General features: G+C 34.1%; 1 protein-coding gene across 1 annotated transcript in view; it reads right to left on the bottom strand.

Annotated features, from left to right (window-relative positions):
- The window catches only part of LOC149285175 (low-density lipoprotein receptor-related protein 1B-like), a 366,729-nt gene that overhangs the window by 212,129 nt on the left and 133,219 nt on the right, over positions 1-21,381 (bottom strand). The window contains exon 7 of the mRNA XM_089495720.1: positions 18,286-18,448. Within this exon, the coding sequence (XP_089351846.1) occupies positions 18,286-18,448 (163 nt within the window). The remainder of the gene's footprint in view (positions 1-18,285; positions 18,449-21,381) is intronic.

Below are 21,381 nucleotides of genomic sequence, written 5' to 3' on the forward strand. Positions count from 1 at the left end.
AAAAGAAGACATTCAGTTTGGAAGAAAAAAACATTATTTTTCTTGGTTGACGCTAAAAAAACCCAAAAAAACCCTGTTGCTTGTTATTTAAATGTGCAGATAACGCACCCTCTTCCTTTATAATTGCCGAATATATTTCTTCCTCATCTGCAATAAAATGATTAAAGCTTAGAAAAGTAATCCTGCAAACTGCCATCCTTAACAGTTATCCCATTTATTCTTGCTTAATTTGGTACTCCGTCTAAATATAATTCAATACACTTCAAGTTAAGCTGTATAATCAGCTTGAGAAATTTGGTCTTTTCGAAAGCCAAATCATTTCTCAGTATGTTTCTGAGTCACAGACGTGGAGGAACATTTTCTTTTTTTATGTTTGTACTTTAAAGGTAACATATTGAATCCAGACTCATTAAAAAATGTGTAAACACCATGAGGAAGCCTCAAACGTAACATTGGGGCGAAACGCGTTGTGTGAAAGAGAACAACAGACTGGTGACTTCTGCTTCTGGGTTCGTTTATGAGACCCACTGGACAACCTGTATACCGGTAGCTCTTCAAAGGAGGACTATGTGGTGTAGGTACTTTTATTTGTTGAAATACATTTTATATCACTTATAAGTATGGTTGTTTTGTACTGAATGGATATTCTTTGGCATATCTTTTTGTAGATAAACATATAAATTTGGGCTGTTTTGCTAGTACTTCTCATCTTGCCCAGTAACATTAACATAGAACATTTATCATCATATAGTCCGATCACTATAGAGTTGACTGATCCACCTTATGACCTTGTTGTTAATATATTTTACCTACTACGAATAATCGCAACATAATTGTTGAAATTACAGATTTAGACTTGTTCGAAAAGAAGATAAATAGGGTTTTTGGTGGCAAATCACATGTTTTGGAAACCGGTTCGCATCTGGACTTTTAAGAAGCGAAATCTTCAGTGAGAAGTTCCTACAAATTTTATTTAATTATGCCATTCATAGCTCGCTATAACCTTAATAATGGCTTGGCCGGGAGTAATTTGTCTTGGGATCTTACACATTAAGTTTGTTAAATCCAGGAGAGCTACTGCAGGGGTTGCTTAAGTGAACTCTAGTATTGATTATTCCCAGAAATTGTTATGACCTTTACCAGTTTATGTTCAAGAGCAAATGAGGATTGGAAAAGAAATAGAATAGACTCCTTAGCAATTTCTGTTTAGAAGGGTCCGCTCTATTACCATAAACCATCTTTTAAAAAAAATTTATTATAATGTTTCCTTTAAAAGAATAAAATATTTTTCGTTGAAGTCTGGGTAATTTCTGGGTTTATTGCAACGCTTTTCACATGGACGAATGTAGATTGCAGAGAGGTTTAATTTCCTATGCACAGTTTCAAATTAACATAGTCAGATGCACCATCACCGCTAATTTATGCACATATCTTGGTTTATATAAATTGGACATGAATGATTTCTATTCCCCTTGATAAAGATACAAAGATCGGATGAGGGATATGAAGAAGAGAAACTGGAAAGTTTCCATATATTTTAATGGAGGAAACTGAAAACTCCAGTAAAAGCACATTGGGGGTGCGCTGGAACCATGAAAAAGTAATCCTCAACTGTGAATAACTGTACAAATAAAACAGAAAGTAATAAAAATCAATAATAATAATAATAATAATAAAAATAAAATAATAATACAAAAAAAAATTAATAATATTATATAATTTATATATAATATAATATATATAATATATAATATAATAGTATTATAAATTTATTATATGTTTATTATAATTATTATATAATTATTGTATATATACAATATATTCATTAATAATATTGATGATAATTTCCTTTTTATTTCTGCTTTGTCTCTTGTTTTATTTCACTAATTTTAATCACAACTCGGAATCTTTTTCATCGAGAGACCAGTCACTTTTCGGGTTCTACTCATAATCAGATTTCATGCAAAATAGGTTGTTTTTTAAAATCATTTATCATCAGTAAATTCAATTTTCTTCTCTGAAAAACTTCAAACAACATTACATCAGGTTTAGCAAAACTCCTATCAACTACTTCCAGCTGTGGCCAAACATTATAGCAGATACTTGAGTCCCAAAGGTAGCGTCAGACTCATTGTCAAGTCTCCGCTGTTCACAATGTGTCTAGTACGGTACGTCAGAAACTTTATGGATTGCAGATTTCTGGGGCACATCGAGAAAACTTAAGTGCTATGTAAATCCACTACTGTGCTCTGCGCAATCCCCGAACTGTGGATCGGCTTAGATATGTGTCACATTGATGTACGGTAATTAATCCTGATCTAAGACCCAAAAGGGAATTTTAACTACTTTTCTCCTATTGAAAACTTTAAATCGCTGTCAGAACATTCCACGGATTGATTGACAGATTCAACGTTGGTCACAATTTAAACACTTTTTTTTTTTTTAATGAATGAGGTTCTTGGTTAGATGTACCGACCAGGTTTAAAAAAAGGCTTTGGATGGTTTGCTTTCATAAATAATACAATTATTGTTATTATAAATATTTTTTTTTATATAGCATCAACAAATTATGCAGCACTTCTTACAGTAAATGCATTAAAAAAAGTTGATACATGATGTAAAGAGGGCTCGGCTCGCAAGCTTACACTCTAGAGGGCTGGAACTAGAATAACTTCTATTTGATATTATATATTACCAGTCAACATACCTCAGAACATTTCGAATGGTCGAAGAGAGACATTTTTACATAGTTTGGGTTATATACACTTTATTTGGGGCTTTTAGGGCTGTAAAACCCTATGATACCCTCATGACCAGCAAACATTCTGAGCTCCTAGGGGCATCAGAGATAGGGTGTTTTAGACAATAAAATTTCAGGATTTTTTAAAATGACCCATAAAAGTATTGCAATGCCAGTAAACAAAATTTATTTTTTTTTAATAGCAAAAAAAATTCCAAAAAATATTCTATTTCAAATTTCATAGTTCACCTAATTCTAATAATTCTAAATTTGAATTCATAAGTTTGGAAATTCTAATTCTTCTTGTGTGTTTTTTTTTAGGGTTAAATTGAGATATGATTCCAATATTTCCTACATATACCAATAGTAACCGTAAAAGGATTATATTTCGGTATGCCAGGAATACCTTTAAAAAAAATAAATAAATAAATAAATGGAAGAGAAATCACTTAAATTTAGAAATTTGTCAAATTCAATTAACTCAATATACCATCTACACGATGTGGGTTGACGATTTTATCATCTTTGCGTCAAATTATGCTATTGGGCTGACATATAATTGCCGGGATGTTTAGTTCCAGGAAAATATGACACATGGTAAAAAAATATGACTCAAGGTATAGGGATAATTACAAATATTCGAAAGAATGCCAAGGATAATTCATATGTCTGTAATACATTATTAAAGAATAATTACAAGATTCTAACAAAAATATCAGAATGTTTAAAGGAAGACAAACAATTTCTCAAAGGAATAGCCCAAAATGACATTGCATTAGTTTTACACATTAACATCAATTACTTAATGCTGTACAAATGTCAAGGAGGTGATCTTCTGAAGACATTTAAATTCCACTGTGTTGTAAATATCTCAGGATATCTTTACTTATCTCTAGGGACATAATAATCATCAATCATGTTATTCTTGGGTGCTGCCTTAAGCCTAAGACTGGGTAGCGCCATCAGAGTGTGAATGTCGGCAAGAAATCTGACGACACCAGTTCAATGAGTTGAGTAAGCAAGAGCTTCTTTATTCAAGTGCGCACAGGGGAGAGTCCAGTTCGCAGACTTCTCTCCCCCTCCTTAATTTTCTAACAATATATAGGCAAAGAAGCGCAAACAGTTTATAAGCATATTGTCTAGCCATCTGTTGGTATATTTACTTTGATTTGCTGACACACACGGTTTAAAGAGGTGAAGAAAAAATAGCTCCCCCCAGACATGTGCAATCTTTACTTACAGAAGGTCAAGAAAGGGACAACTTGTCCTTTGTCGTGGCGGACTCTGATTCTTTCGCAACAAGGCACTTAGAGCAAAGAAAACATACGAAAACATACCATATGTACACATTCTTCCGAGACACAAACAAGACATAAGTAAACTAAGAAATGAGGTAGACAGGTGATTGTAGTGTTATCTTATCTGCTATCAGCAGAATAAGCAATGAGGTAAAGATCATTGTGCTGACATCCAGAATCAGCAAAATTCTTCAACTTCCACAAGAGTCACCAGTGACCTCGTCCACACTGCTTTATTCTTCTGAGCATTGCGTTATGCCATCATAGCCTTTTTAGGACACATGACCTAATGCTACTATACACCCTAAATACAAAAAAATGATTTTACAATATTCTTTTATGTATTTGGTTGTAGATATTTTGTTGCATTATTATAAAAAAAATGTTGTAATAAAAGTTTCTATTAGGAACCGGCTCCATAAAATAGAAAAATAGAATTTGACAGCAGATGATTATGAATAATAATAATATCTTATTTATTTAGCTCCAACAATTTATGCAGCCCTTAATACAATACATATATTCAAGGGGTCTGACAAGACGAGAATTGGCAGACTAAGACAAACCGATACATTAGGTGGAGAGAGCCCGGCTCGCAAGCTTACAATCTTGAGATAAGAAGCCCATCTGTTGTGGACACCAAAACACCATAGTCCGTAGTCTTTGATAATAAGATTTAGGAGCCATATGCCTATTCCGTGCATGTTTAAACTCCCGTACTGTGTTAACCTCTACCACTTCTGCTAGGAGACTGTTCCACTTATCTACCACCCTCTCAGCTTTTTTTTATATTTCATCTATGAGATTACATTTACAGCAGATGCAGATGAATTGCATTATCAATGTCAAGGACTTCTGAAAAGAAAACTGTGAAGGAGTAGTCATCAAATTCTAGACACACACTTGATATTCTACATTGGTAAACTGTAAACCGTAGACGTTCTTTTATGCTTTGTGTGATACTTTGTTGCTGAAGCCTTTGGTATAATTATTTCCTGTGGGATGGAAAAGCCCTGCTGACTGAACACATTGTAACTTTAAAACAGATGAAACAAGTTTGAATGTTTCAGACAAATCTACCATAAATATAATTCATTGTGTTGGCGACGTGCAAATCAGGTAGTTTAGATGTTCTTTGGTCAAAAACAATTTTTTTATTTTACAATAAACAATTTTGCTTTATTGGTATGGTCCATAACAGTCACAAAGAACTAGCCTACCTTCAGAATTAATTAATGGTAATTATGGTACTGTACGCATTTATAGTCAACATGTTTTTTTGTTTGTTGACATCTTTTTATAGCCAGAATTTTTTGATAAAGTTAAAGACTCCAGTAGATGGAAGGGAAACAGTGGTTCAGATTGGTGGAGGTCCTCTTGTCGCTGCTCAATGGCCAGTTACATTACTGAAGACTGTGCCAAGCCATGAAAGCGACATTGGATACATTAAAGGGAGCTTCAGGCTTTTAAGACATAGAGCGCTGAGCTATGACATCATATCCTGATGCTCCAAAGTGAGGACGTTGGCTGTGAAGCTGGTGACTGGGACGTTGCCCTGGGTCCGGCCTAGGGCAGCAGCTAAGGTAAATACACCATGGCCTCTAAGCATTGGCATACAAAATATGTAGGGCATAAGGAGATTAGACCTGTGCATTCGGTCTGGATCCATCTGCATTATTCTGGTCTGGTGTAGTCCTTCTGCAACATGGAGGAGCCTCGAGTACACCATGTAAGAAAGTGAGTGTGAGTGTATGAGAGAGTGAAAGAAAGTTTATTAAAGCATGTGAGAATGAGTGACAATTCATTTTGTTTCCAAATAGAAAAAACTCTCCAAATTAATTCCAAACTGAAACAAAATTCATTGTCTGAAAATGACCAAAACTGAACTGTCTAAAAGTCTAAAGGAGACTCTCAGCTTTCATATAGCTGACCTGTATCCTTAAGTTATTATTTCACTGCTACAATAAATTCATTACCCATTAAATATATATATAAGTAACAGTTTTGTGAACGATGATATTATTAGCAGACTAAAGTTTAGAAATCATTAACACCCTAACACTTCTGGAAACATGCCTTTAAAATAACAGCCATTTTTATATATTTTATATATTGTTATTATATCTTCCAGTGAATTAAATTAAAAAAAAACTGTGAAATGTACATATTTCTGAGAATTAACATAAACAGTGTTTTACTTTAGTATAAAAAAAAGATAGAAGAAATGGAAAATACTCAGACATAACTTTTTTCACATCTTTGTTGTAATGGCACAACATATTGGAAAGGTAATAACTTGAAATATTGTTTCACCTAAGGCTGTAATAGCAGAATGTGTGGACAGGGGAACTATAACAACCCCTTAATATGTTACTGAACTCCTTAGTAACTGTCTGTGACCTAAACCCATTCTTTCGGTGTTTAAATTGCCATAAATACAAATGAATTGTAAAACATCTGCTATTTTCTGGTAAATTACACAACCTATCAAAGATTTTAAAAGTATAAAACTTATTTAAACACACATCAATGAAAAAAAAGATAAGTGTAGGTTACGGGGTTGTCAATCACATGCTTCCTGCTGAAAACAACTCCATGCTTAATCTAAAATAGAATTATGAAAAATCAATGAATATACTAATCATAGTAGATAAAACTTGATATTAATGAATGTCCACCTTAAATTAGAATGTTGAATAACATCATGTATCCTAAATCTTATAACCACTAGAGTTTAAAGTACATGGCACAATAAAATACGAATATATAATCAGAAATCACATTCTAAATCACTGAATTTACAATGCTAAATATAAGAAATAACAATAAATGTTCAGGGCAGCATTGACATAACTGCATTCATGTCACACTAAAGAATGAATGGGAAAGGGCAGCTGCTCAGACTCTTCATTGGTTGGTGCCCGGCGAGCCCCCTGCCGGCGACCAATAGATTTGCTCTTATGGATCTTTAAATCCTAAGGCCAAAGCCGGGTTTTCCACTTAGTGTTTGGGACTTATTTTTCTCACACTACCATATTAACCCCTGCTATACTACGGAAGACATAAGATATCTAGAAAACCGGCAGAAAACAAAGAGACAAAAGTAATACGAACAACACAGGAACGGGCGAATATTCATAGAATACGTAGATTTCCCCCCGCACAAAGATGAACACGGAGACGAACCTGAAGATTTCGGTGCCGCCTAAGTCTATTCTGTACCATTTGGGTTTATTCTAACACAATAGACAGAGTAAGCACATATGTTCAAGCGTTAGCTATTACATCCCAATAAAGTTTGTTCCAGTTCTCCACTAAAAATAGATTTACTATTCCTTTAATAGCTGCATTCATTATTAACGTATTTCCGCAATTCAGATTTAGAATCTTAAGTCTGTATCTAGAATGTCTTTGACTCTCTCCATAAATAAACTGAGTTCAGACACGGGTCACTTGAAGACATTTGCAAAGTACTGCACATTTAATTAACATTAAACAATGGCTAATTAATACTTTATTCAATAGGGCTGGAAATAATATATTTCATGTGAATCAGTAATGTTACATAATTAACCGGAACTGCCTGGTCTTGGGTCACAGGGGTGAAAACTGCCCCAGGGCTTGAGTGGTTTTGGACATTTCAACCACAGTGGAAGGTCATCTGTCACTAATTGAGCACATGAACTAAATTGTCTTGTTGGTAAGAAATTGCCAGCAAATTCAAATTGGCTATCATTGAAGAAGGAAACACATTGATAAGGCAAAATAGAGATCAATACTCCTGAAGAAGTTCCAAGGCGCGGTATAACGGCATAACAGAGAGCCTCAGGATTCTTGCAACACCGCTAGTCCGTGGGTCACTTTAAAGGGCAGACCACTGATCTCCCCAATCTAGGCCTAGGGTGGCTCAGAAGGTAAATATGCCACTGGTTCCAAGGGTTAACATTGTGCTTCTCTGAGTCACATTACAAATACATTCTTAAGGGGTAGTTATGTCTCAATGCGAATATGTGACTTGGATGAAAAGTTTTCTTCCTCCTCTTCATTTGTGTTTTTTTTATTTATTTAATCAGCCAATTAGTGGCACAAACTGTTGGACCAAGAACAAGGCAATTCCACTGCAGCTCTGGAGCTGAAGCTTCTCGTAAAGGTAAGTTTTTTTTTTTGTTTTTTTTTTTTGTTTTGTTTTGTTTTGTTTTTACCATTTTAAAGAATGCACATTAATGTATTAATATGGTGCTTTTATATGCATTATACTTTGGTGTGACTGCCTGAGACATTAAATTGTCCCTTTAAGAGAAAACAAAGCAAAATGGTGGAGTTGCTTTTAATAGTTAATCTTTCACAATATTTAAAATTCATGTCCTTACTTTCATTTTTCTCTAGGTTCGAAAGAAAAGTCTCAGTGACATCAAGATTAGAATGAGAAGAAAAAAAGGGGGAAAAAAGGAAATTAGTTTTTCAGATATAGGAAAAGAACAAATTCATATCTATTTTTGTTTTCATCCTCGTCCTCCTAAAAGACAGTGCATTATATGTGTCTTTTCTTCATCCATGCAGAACAAAATGAATACATTATTTAAATTGTTCTTTGCGAGAAACTGTAATTCATACTAAAATTTTGTTAGGCTTTTAAATAAATAATAAGATGTCATTTTTAGTCAGTGTTCCTAAATGTATGAGGATTACCGATAAATTGCTTGGAGCTTTAGAATAATATTCTAGCATGCTGGCTCGTGACCAAGTACCTGTGTTTAGGTTATTTCAGGACAAAAGAAGTAGACATTGACACTCGACCACTCTGTGGAAGAATTTGTTACAATGTTGATATATGAGCCACTTGTTTTTACCATTCTGTTGTACTTTTAAGAGAAAAACATAATATACAAAATGTGATCTTACACCAGAATGAAAATATGGATTTCAAGATTTATGTTTTTATTTGTTCTGTCTTTGTCTACTGCTTATTGTGACTTCTTTCATCATCTGCTTATGAACCTGGCCTCTCCGTACACTTCTGCAAAATGGTGGAGCCACAGGGACAGCCTCTTCGCCGTTCCGCCAATTGGGGTGAGAGGGTTTACTCGTAGGCTCCGCCCTTTTGTGGAAGTTCACCCGAAGGCCAGGTTAAGAAGCAAATGAAGAAAGAAGTCACGAGTAACAGCAGACAAAGAAAGAAGACAGAAGAATAGGAAAATGCAAGAGAAGAAGTGGACCTCCGGGGTTGAAAGTCCGGGACACGGAATCGGCAGAAAATATAGGAAGAAATTCAGAAAAAAACGTGAGAGAGTGAACGAGAGTGTGAAGAACATGAATGAGAGTGTGAGAGAGTATGAGAGCATGAGTAAGAGTGTAAGAGAGTGTGAAAGAGCATGAGAGAGTGAATGAGTGGAGTAGCATATAGTAGTAGAATTTTGTTAAATGTAAAATCACCTCCAAATATCATCCAAACTGAAGGGGGAGGAAACCAAATTCAATGCCCAAAAACAAATAGACTACAACTGAAACCAAAAATGTGACAAGTTTACTGCTTTTCACTGATTTTAAGTACTTTTGCCCAGCTCTTTTGTTTTTTTGACTCATTTAGACATTTGTTTCAGTTTCAGTTTTTGACAAGCTAAAATGATCTGTGTACTCCCCAGAGCACAGAATCTGTTAGAATTGGAAACTAAAGTTTCAGTTGTCTACAAGCCAAGTTTTGTACATCAGCTTCAGTGACTATTCCGATAAACATCCCAATTTTGAGCTGAACAAACAACTTTAGCTTGAGGGATAAGTTTTAGCTGCGTCTTTGATGCCTGAGAGCAGAGAGAAAGTATACAATAAAGAAACACAATTGCATGACTGCCATAAGCTTTTAGACGGTTATAAAAAAAGCAGAAATTCACTCAATTATTTATTTCAGCATTTGGGTGAAGTATTTGTAAACTGTCCTAATGTTAAAAGATGGAAAGATAATGCCTTACGAGATATAAAAGTAGAACACATGGCCATTTGAAAACTCAGTATTTATTGGCTTTTTGGCATGACAAGCTGTGGGATTATATTAATTGAACATCATTTCATTTCAAATGGGGAGAGAAAAATGAATGATAAAATGGCAAAAGCAAAATTCAAAATGTTCTGGAATATTTTAAAGGGATTTTTTTTTTAAAATTTTGCCCAGAGTCATGGGTATTGTTGGCTATGGTAAGAATAATTACTAAAATCCATACCAAAGAAGTACAACTAAGCGTAAGCAGGTGAGAAAGATATTGAAGTGAACACTCGAACAATACTTTGGTCGGACCAACCTAAACACGACCCACCATAAAATGTATTCCTTTGTTTGATTCTAAATAGTAGACATTTTGAATTATATGATTGTACTGAAAATAATTTCTACAATTTACAAAATACACTACAACTTAAAGCGTTAAAGGTTCTGAGCATTACAACAGATCGATATTTATTATTATTATTATTATCTTTTATTTATATAGCGCCAACAGCTTACAATCTTGAGATATTAACCAAAAGAGCTATGGGTTATTTTCTTCTAGAATATTCAGTATATATTTGAAAGTTTATTGGTTGCGAATTCCGTGTCTAGATAAGGCCAACTCTCCAAGATCCCAGTTTAAAACTCGAAGCAAAAGCCCAAATCTTGGTAATATTGTACATCAGAAACCGATGTTTCAATCTGACTGAGACCCAGCAGGTTGCAAGCTATGATGACATATATTTAACCGTGACAAGAAGGGACACTTACGTTCAATAATTTTTGTTTTTATATTTTATTAAGAATGTTTTTTTTTTCTAGATGCCTGGATGATGACAGGCCTTTAAGTAGAGCACCCATTATTAACACACAGCTGGACTTCTGAACATCTAGGAAAGCTAAAGATTTCACACAGCATGGGGTAAAGAATATCAAAGATCTGAAAGAATCAGACAAATCAAAAGTTCCACGTGAAAACTATGTTCGTAAGCCTCAAATCATTGTAAAAATTGATTTTTTAGCAAAGTACTGTAAAATATGTAAAGAACCTCATTAAGACGGTTTTATTTCTTGTCAGGTTTTTTTTAAGTTAATTTTGACTTCACCAAAGTTTGTTAAACATTAAACATTGCTCATTCACAAATACTTGTCAAATTTCAAGTTCCACTTAAAAGAGACTTCCCAAAATCAGGGGAGCCATTTTTTTTTTGGATAGCCACTTTCAAGCAAAACTCATGCAAACACTTTTTGAACAACTCAGCTAAGACAAGACAGCGTCCAAATAGCCTGCCTGTTCAGTTGGGCTTCAAAAGTTTTAGTTTATTTTTCTTAGAAGACTGAGGGACCTTGTGCTTTCCTTCATCAGATGAAGAACGAGTAATAAGATGCTCAAATGTGGTAGAGGGACAGTAAAAACTAGATCCCCAATCTTCCTTTTCTAGGGCTACACTTCCTACATGGGGAGATGAAGCAACTTTATACCCTTCCTGGCCAAAGCCTAATGAGGGCTGGATCTTCTAGGACCAACCGGAGTGGTGCTGAAGAAAATGTGCTACACATGGCTGGACTGGGGATGATAAGGCGGTCCTGACACTTTAAGGCCGGTGGACGCCGAAAGACATAAGTGCGGCTAAAGGCTGGATATGAGTGGCTGGGCATATCTAGCCAATAGCTGTACACCGTAGCACCCGATCGGGTGAAAATGGAGTACTGTAAGCCAGCAGCTCACTGGGCATTTGCTTGGTGTACCAGAAGTCCAGACACACACACATATCTGATCCATATATTGGATCTATTATGCACAATACAGTTTTCATTTACTAATTTATAGCAGAATTTCAGTAAAATTCCCAAATTTGCTATCCTAAAGGTATCTTACGAAATACATATAATGTCCATAATGTCCCCTGATACTGCAACACTCATAAAACAAAATGCAGCTTCAGGAAAAAAAGGTCAAATCAATTCCAGAAAATATTATGTTGCGGGCATTAGAGACAATGGGTGTTAAAAAAAAATATCCTTCAAAAATTACAAATCATTTACAAATGAATGTGACATGATATATACAGAGGCGTTATGTTTAATTGATTATAGTAATGCTTAATAACACTTTTGACACTTTACAACTCATTTATTGTTGATGACTTCGTTAATAAAAAGTATGTAGCTATAATCCAAATCTGGCACCAGTCGATGAAGTAGTTAGGGGAGTTTATTGCTAGTTAGATCTAAATGTAAAACTTTTGGTTTTCTATTCTTGACTGTTTCATCTTCTTTTTTTTGGATCCAATACACCAATTCACAATACAATATGGTAAATTCATATTCATTATTTTTTTTTTACAAACAATGACATTCGTGCGCTGCGTCCTCTCTTTCCTTCGCGTTATGCATTCCATGAATTCAAGGGATGAATAAACCCATAATTACATGCATGAGAAAATATACCTTTTGCCTAGAGATGAGCCATTCACATGTTCGCAGCTTGAACCTGCATGGGGTATTTTTAAAAGAAGTCGGAACTGCTGTTTAACTGCGTTCTCACAGCAGAAATATAATGATTGTGCAGGACAAGATTCACAAACCAGATGCTCTCCAGCAGCTAACCTCAGTTTAATTGAACTTTTTTTTTGCTAAAACTTCCGAAAACTGAGTATTATAAAATAAAAATATAATATAAACAGATAGAAAAATAAATTTACCTAACATGGCATTCATTTTTTTACAGTTTTTTTTATAGTATAGTTGTATATTGTTTTACCATTTAAAACAGACCATAGGGAGAAGAGCGGCGCTAGCACTTTAAGGCCAATGTCGCTAAATGAGGGATGCGCGGCTTCTAGTCAAACCCGTCTAGTATCCAGCCAATGGCCGCACTTTCAATGACCGGAACTACTTCACAGCCGCCCAGCAGAAGTGGTAGAGGTGAATACAGTGAGGGAATTTCAACATGCATGGGATAGGCGTACGGCTCCTGAATCCAAGACGAGTCCAACGACTGTTAAAGGTCTAGGTCCCTACTTTAGGAGAAATAGGCAGACTAGATGGGGCTGAATGGTTCTGATCTGTTGTCAGAGTCTATATTTCTATATTTCTAACATTGCATTTTCCCAGTAAAGCATAAAGCGACATATCTCTGTGCTAAAGTCTCATTAACTTTTTTTTGCAGTACACAAAGGAATGACAACATAATTTGTTTCACTGAAACAAAATAAACACATTTTATTTTTCATTTAAATTCATAGTCTTTGTGTGTTTATCATAAACCAAATATTTAGAATTTATGGTTTGCTTACAAACAGCTTTTCGTCATTATCTGATCAACAGCATAGTTCAAGGCTTTCCATTTGTAGAAACAGTGCTGTGCCTCTGCAGGTCTCAAAATAGTGGTTTTTGGATAAATTATAGTAAATTCAGTTTGTTGCTTTGGAGACAGTATCAGAAGACACATTAACTAAACTGAGCAGTGAAAAACTGAACAATTTGCTAATGTACGGAATATCAAGTAAACAAAATTACCTATTAGCGTTCTTAATTACATTAAACCTGTGTACTAAAAGCCAAAGCACTGGGCTGATTTAATGTGGTAAATTAATCTGTTTGTTTCATTGTCATGCTTTTCCAATTCTTTTCCAGAAACATGATAAATGACGCTTTTGACATGGTCCGACCAGGTATCGTTTCACTTAACAAAAAAACCCCCAAAAAACAATGACATATTCGAGGAAAACCACAGACAGATATTTACTTTTTTATTATTATAATATGATTATTTAGCCAAATGTTTTTTTTTCCTTTCGAAAATGTAATAAAAATACTGTAGTGTTTTTTGTTGGGTTTTATGGCCTCTAAGTTTGTATCTATAGCAAATATTATAAAAATGTTATGATTGCAACATTATTAATTTATTTATTTTGTTATATCATTTATTTTTCAGTATTATTATATCTTCTTATTTTGATTCCCTAAATTAATTTTGTGCTTTATTATTTTTTATTTTTTTTACCCTTTATTCTTTCCTTGGTGTTAAAGAATAAATGGATTCATAAAGTATTTCCTACAAGAACAAAAGCTATTCTTGTCAGTATTAAATTATTTACTCATGCATTTAGTCAACAGGATTGGCTTTTGTGAGCTCTGTTAGATCATAACACATGGAAATGTGTTATGTGTAATCAGGAGAGTTGGAAGAGGTGGTTAAGAAGTAATAAGAGATCATTTTTAACGTAACTAAATTGGACACGGGGAGAGCAAACATATTCCAGACGGAAGCTCATGAATTCTTCAACATATGGTCTTTTTGTCATTTGTATAATGAAGGAATCAGTCCTTTAAGGCAGGAGAGATTGTGTATCTATTTTTATCACAAAATATTATGAAGTTTTTTATACATTTTTTTTATGCCTTATCTTGGTTAGTGTTTAGTCACGGGATTTCATGATTGACATTTCCATATTTTTTTAAATATTGTTCATATTGTATGACATTGTATAACTTTATATTCATGAGCATCTAGCTGGTTCTTTAAAACTGCAAAATCAAAGGGCCACTTAGTTCTTTATTCGCTTCCTAGTGTATTGGTTGTTATGGAGTTAAGTGGGGTCATGAAGTTGAAGCAATAGCATCCACGTTTTATTATTATTATAAATATTATTATTATTATTATTAACTTCTTTAATCAGAAGAGCTGACCTATCTAAAGAGGTCACGCATGTTTTTTGGCTCTTGAATTTAGTAGCTAAAATGTTGAGAGGAATGTGTTGTAAGATTTGTGTGGATTTATCGACTTTTAAATCCTTCTTGGCAAATCCAATTTAATCAAGGGAAAATCAAAGTCCAGACCTAACGTACCAAAAAAAAGCAGTTGAGAACATCTGATCCTGCCCTAAGAGCAGTCCAGAACCAGAATGCAAATTTCCCCTGCATAAGGGAACCAATAACCCCAGACATAAATTTGAGCCTTTTGGGGGTGCTTTTAGTATTATTATTATTTATGGTTTCATATAGCGCTGTACAATGGGTGGACAGGACACAACAAGTAGTATGTAACATAACAAATTGACTTACAAAGACAACAGATGGGGAGGTCCCTGCTCAACGAGCTTACAAGTTGCACCGGAGTAAATTTTAATGGATATCCCATTATAAAATTAATTTTATTGGGAATTAATAACAAAGTTAATAACATCTTGTGTTCACTTTCAGCAATACCGATATAAAAGTTCTAATCTTGTAATATGTTAAATTGTTAACCTTTCTTAATCAATATTTCTCAACATTCTTAAGTCTTCAGTAGTCTAAGATTTTAATATGTTATATGGGGTTTGGCTATATTTGTATGTTTCACTTGCAGATAATAATTACCATTTATATAAAAAAGTATATGAACAATGTGTACACTATATAGTTATATTTCTCCTGTTCTTCCGTTATTTTATAAATATATTATGTCCTGGTGCGTAAATATTTTATTTTGAGATAGACGTTACTCATTGTGCTGTCATTTTTTTTTTCCATACTTTTCGTTTTCATTCCCTCCGCTTCTCCTTAAGCAAACCTTCAGTAAGACACTTGGTTAAAAATATATAGAGATAGAGTCTATTTACAGAATTCATGTTTTGAAACCAAAAACGTGATATATTTTACTTTTTAAATTGTTTGGCTTATACAGAGATCCTGTGCGTCTTTTTTAAATTTCAGAATTCGGGTGCTTTTTAGAACCTTGGTTGAAAAAATGAGAGAAAATAAAACTCAAGCTAAAGGTTTTATTAGTCCTCTAATTAGCATAGGAAATATATATTTAACCCCTTAAGTACCAGAGGGGTGTATTGTGAATGACCTAATAGAATGTTATTATTTCTATTGTACATTCAATAACAAATCTGTTGGTCTCGAATACACAATAACTAAATAGAATGATTTTAAAATAAATTGTGCAGAATATGCAATTACAAATTCAAAGGTAAAGCATGGCGTGACCCATCCACCCGTTCATATATTAAGAATAGTATGAACACAATTTTCAATGTGTCCATCTGAAATGTATTCTCTGTTAGATGTTACAGACATGATATGAAATATAATGAGATGATAGAAAGTTAATTTGTAACTAGGAATAATATGATTCACCATGTATATTTATTTTATTAAGAATATTCAGATATTCTAAAAAAAAGCCCAAATATTAATATATTCATTATTCATTTTATTCTAAATCACAGACAGTTATAGCTTTTAAGGTGTGACACAATAGCTGTCACATTTGAAATAAAAATGTAACCACACATTTCTCCACAACATAAATCATTCAGTATGTTGAATCGTATCATTTATGTTCTCTTTTTACTTAGTAAACTAACTGAAAGCATTTTTTTCCAGGTAAGTATTTTAATTGGAATATTTTCCAATTACATCATATAGGCAGATGTTCTTTGCACTTACTGATTGATTTGCCTTGTATCAGATTTGCTGTTTTGAAAAATGATTTCCATAAATTAATTGATTTCTGCTAAAAGCTGTAAAAAATAGAGATAGTTCCCCAGTAAATACTGGACCAACCAGTTATTCTACTGAAAATGGAGGATTATGTTATTACCACAAAGGTTTACTTTTTTTGGAAAGTACTTTCATGTTGAGTAGTATGTGTAATGGATTTTTATTTATGACTTATTTCTTAGTTTTATTTAGATTTATTATGATTGTGGTTTGTTCATTTAAAGATGAGTTGAACATATCTTGGAAGCCTCTGGGGTTTCCACCTTGGAATCTCTGGACAAAAGCCATAAAATGTTTCAGCTAACCTTAATAAACATCTTTACTGTTTAAAGAATAAAGGCCTAACTCTTGCATTCTTTAAAAGGTTAAAAATATACTTACTGTGTGGAGAAGCTGCAGCTCCCTGCCTCATAGATAATTCTTTCCATTGATTGACTGCTTGAAGCATCCAATCAGTGGCAGGAAAGGTTAAAAAAACACTTACTGTATGGGGAAGTTAAAGCTTCCTGCCTCATCAATGGTCTGGCCATTTTTTCCACTGATTGGCTGCTTCAAGCATCCACTCAATGGCAGGAAAAGGGCTTGTATTGAAATAAGTGTGCGGGGGGGGGGGGCTTTCCATATACGTACATGGGGGGGTCTAACAAGACCCCCTATGGAGCAGACTCTAGGTAAGCAAACTACGTGCCAGGAGATGCATTTGGCTAAACACATCTGCTGCATGAAGAATAACTGGAGATTGGGCAAAAAGGCATTCAGCTGAACCCTTCATCATGAAAATTTTAAAGGACCTCTCATCTATTACTTCAAAGTGCATATGATGGCTGAGATGTCTCTTTAATTACTAGAGTTATTGGAAACAGTTTTAAAATATATTTCCCACCTTGAAGCCAACAAGAAGTTCAGACACAGCTAGACCTATGTGATTTCAATATGTTAAGCAGCTCCCGTAGTCTTGTATGCATTTGAGATTATTTCACAGAGATGTAACCGAAATCCAGATAAGACATGAAGGTAAACCTGGTCATATTTGTATTAGAATCCTGCCGAATACATTGTTATTTATGAGCCTATATTTTGTTTCATTACCCTGCCAAGTCTTTGTATTATCAGCGGACACAGTATGTTTGAGTTGTATTATCCTAGACCCCAAAGCCAACTTCATGGTGAGTATAATATAAATCGCAAGAAACAGGTTAGATGCTTAACTGGTCCATTATACTGTTAAAGATTAAATGAGAATCTCTTGCATATTGCTTCTCATAATAACCAAATAATTCAGACTCATCTTGTGAAAGGCATTCACTTTACTGGTATGTTTTGAAAAATTATTGTAGTCATACCGAATCAAGTTTACCATCTGTTCCAAACGGCAATATGGCTTCATTCAAGCATTATGAATACCACTTCCCAAGCAAAGTTGCTTTTCCAAGCTGTTCTTGTCAACAATAAACCCATTGTAATGATGCATTTTAATATCTATCAGATTAAGTAAAGAGTGACAAAGGGCCACATATGGATGACAAGCTGTTTCATCCATAAATATTTTTACATTCATGAAATATAGGCATATACTTATTAGTCGTATGTTACCAAGCTTTTCTTTAACATGACACTTTCAGAAACAAAACACAACAGAAGTTATTTCACTATCTATCTATCTGTCATAAATTCATATACAGCGCAAATATCAAATTGAGAGAAAAAACGCAAATATAGAATAAATGATAGTTTTAAGAAACTAAAATAGTAGTTTAAATAAACCTTACCCGGAGATGGAGTCTACTGCGATAGCCTTTGGATTATGGAGGTCGAGATCTATCAAAGTAACACACACCGTTCCATTGTTATTACATACAAATATTTTGTCGCTGCCATGATCGACAAAGTAAAAATTTCCTGTGAGCCAATCCACTGCCATTTGCTGAACATCTGCCAAGATGCAAAACACAAAAAAAAGGTACATGATGTTTAAAAGAAATATACACAGTATATTATGGTTAAAATTAAACTGTGAAACTACAGCATAAATGCAACTTAAGTTTTGTGTTCTTCAATGTACATAAGGATCATCTGGGTTTTGGGGCCATTTGAGGATCTTCTGAAATTGCAAGGTAAATTAATAAACATATTCTGCAAAACTTTTGTTACAAATATAAAACAGGCAGTCAGTATGTCTTCTTTGTATCTCATTTGAGAGTTGGCAAAACAAATAATATATTATATGAAGGTTACATCATTCTTAAAAAGGATCTTATAATGATATCGTCTTGAGTACAAGTAAAAAAAAAACCTGAAAAACATAAAGAAAACAAAGCAAGCATTCAGTGCAAATCCAGATTCTGGGGATTCTGTCACTTCCATGGTCATATATTGCTCTGCCCGCCACCTCCTCAAAGTACCTTGCTTTGGTTGGCATAGTTATTGGTCATTATTATTATAGCAGCAACCCGGAATCTGAATGGTTATGTTTTTTTAGGCTGTGCCTAGTTTCTATTTTCATCCTGAAAAATATATATTTCAGAGCAGTTATGGATTTCAAATTTTGAGTACATGTTTTTCAGCAGTGTTCTCCAACGTTGAGCGAGGGAAGTTGAAGAGAAGAAAGCAAAATACATTTGTGAAGTCCACTCTTTATTCAAAAGATATCTAGATGATACTGGCAAGCTGAATGGATGGAACTCAATTTGGCCAGAAGGAACTACATGGAAACAATGAACTTGAGGGTGAACTGGTGAGCGTATAGCTCGTATAGCAACTCCAAGCAGCAGTTGAATTGGAAACATGTCCATAAAATGTCAGTCTCCTTGGTAAATTCATTGGGAGCCAGACTGAGTAAAATTCAGATGATCTCAGAGGTGTTGAGTTATTTTCAGGTTCATCATCAGTCACATTCCTACAAGCAAGCAATCCTTAGAACTTTGGTTAGTTAATAGTTAGTGACCTAAGTGTTATACTTGGTCTGAATTGATGTTTAGCTTAGAAGTTTAATATCTTTAGAGCTAGTACTTGAATTGAGGTTTAACTGAAATGCTTACTAAAATGTAACCAAAATTGTACAGAAAGTAATAAAATACAGTATATTAAAATTGTACACTCTCTCTATATCTCTCTCCCCTTCTCTCTCTCTCTCTCTCATTTAATTTACTGTAACTTTTGATTGTGTTACACCAATGTAAATATTAAAAAAAAAAAAATTTATGACCCAACAGGCCTCCAAAAATGTCTATATATGGCTCCAAAATAATTTGGCCATATTTCCGGTTTGTTCTCGGAATGTTTTACACATGTAAATTGTTTTTGCCTTGCCAACACACATGAAAAATACAAACACAAACAAAGAGAGCCATTACATCCCTAATTTCCATGTAAGCGAATTTGTAGCTTGTTGCCAAATGATTATAAAATTATAATAGCATCCCTCTAGCCTGCCATCTGAACCAAACAATAAAAGGAGATTTATAGCAGTTTACAGTGATTACAATCTTTTCTTAACTGCATATTCTAAATATGTCTCATAAATCTGCTCGATTATAAATCAAAAACATTTTTTTTTCTTCTTGAAGGAAAAGAGGTCTTCCAGTGTTGATCTTAAATGAAGGAAGTATAATAAGCCATTATTAACAAAGGCATCAAGCGCGGGAGAGTTAAATGAAAGACGTGGTTGAGGATGATACAATGTGGCCACTTAATCTTCACATGCTTTGTTGATTATAATTACACTTCTCTAGGGAAATAACATATAGACTTTGTCTTTCTTTTATCATCATGCTGCCTCCTTTAGCAAAAAGCCTTTGCTATCTTAAGTTCTGAGAAGACAAATGATGGTCGTTTAGCTCTGTGATTTTTTTTGTTAACATTGCTTAATAATACATGTCAATTTATTATGTCATAATATATATAATATAACAGCAGTTTAATAAGTACATCATTAATTCTCCTAACATTGGTTAGTCGATTAGATTTTTCAGTGATTATTCTCAATTACTTTACTCAATGGGCATTCTAAATTTGTTAGTTTTAGAAAATCAGCCCTATTTATGCGAATACAAATATATATATATATATATAGTAGAGTAGAGGTTGTAGCCGTATTAGTCCAGTGGTGTCAATATCAAATAACAGATGGAATAAGTATCTTGTGTTATCACAAGATACTTATTGCATCTGTTATTTTATATATATATATATATATATATATATATATATATATATATTGTAACAAGGTGCAGGGTGTTGTCGTGGAAGGGGTATACATTCCCCCTTGATTTTGCAGGGTTTTCTACGACATATAGGGCAGGCTGGTTCTCCACCCCGCAGTTTACATGCACCTGGACTGACACGGGTTCCAGGCCGGGAGTTTAAGCTGACTCCAATGCACTGGTCAGCTGCAAGTAATCAGCTGCACCGACTGCAATAAAGCCTGACCTGTTGGACAGAGGGGGAGAGAGAGTTTGTTTGGAAGCAGCAGAGCTTGCTATGCACAAAAGAGACCATCAAAGAGGTTGGTGGGATTATGTTTTGTTTTAGTTTAGACCCTTAGTAGTGAGGGAGTTATATGTTAGTAAGCGCTCAGACGAGCTAGGCTTTTGTTTGTAGCAAATTTGTGTTCTATGTAATCCTGTAAATATCTTCATACGTGGACTACAAATAAATCGTGGGTGATTACCTAACTGAGATGTGGCGTTAATACCCTAGAGGACCGTGCTGTTTGGTACCCTGTGTGGGTGCAGGATCACAATATATATATATATATATATATATATATTGCAAAGTAGCAATTATATATATTACAACTATAGTAGTTTTTGAACTTTTTTGAGAAAAAACCTTGTTCCTGTTACATGATGAGACAAAGCATGTGC

Source organism: Sceloporus occidentalis, unplaced genomic scaffold, assembly GCF_023333645.1.
Source record: "Sceloporus occidentalis isolate IW3139 unplaced genomic scaffold, rSceOcc1.0.p SCAF_83, whole genome shotgun sequence".
NCBI classification, from domain to species: domain Eukaryota; kingdom Metazoa; phylum Chordata; class Lepidosauria; order Squamata; family Phrynosomatidae; genus Sceloporus; species Sceloporus occidentalis.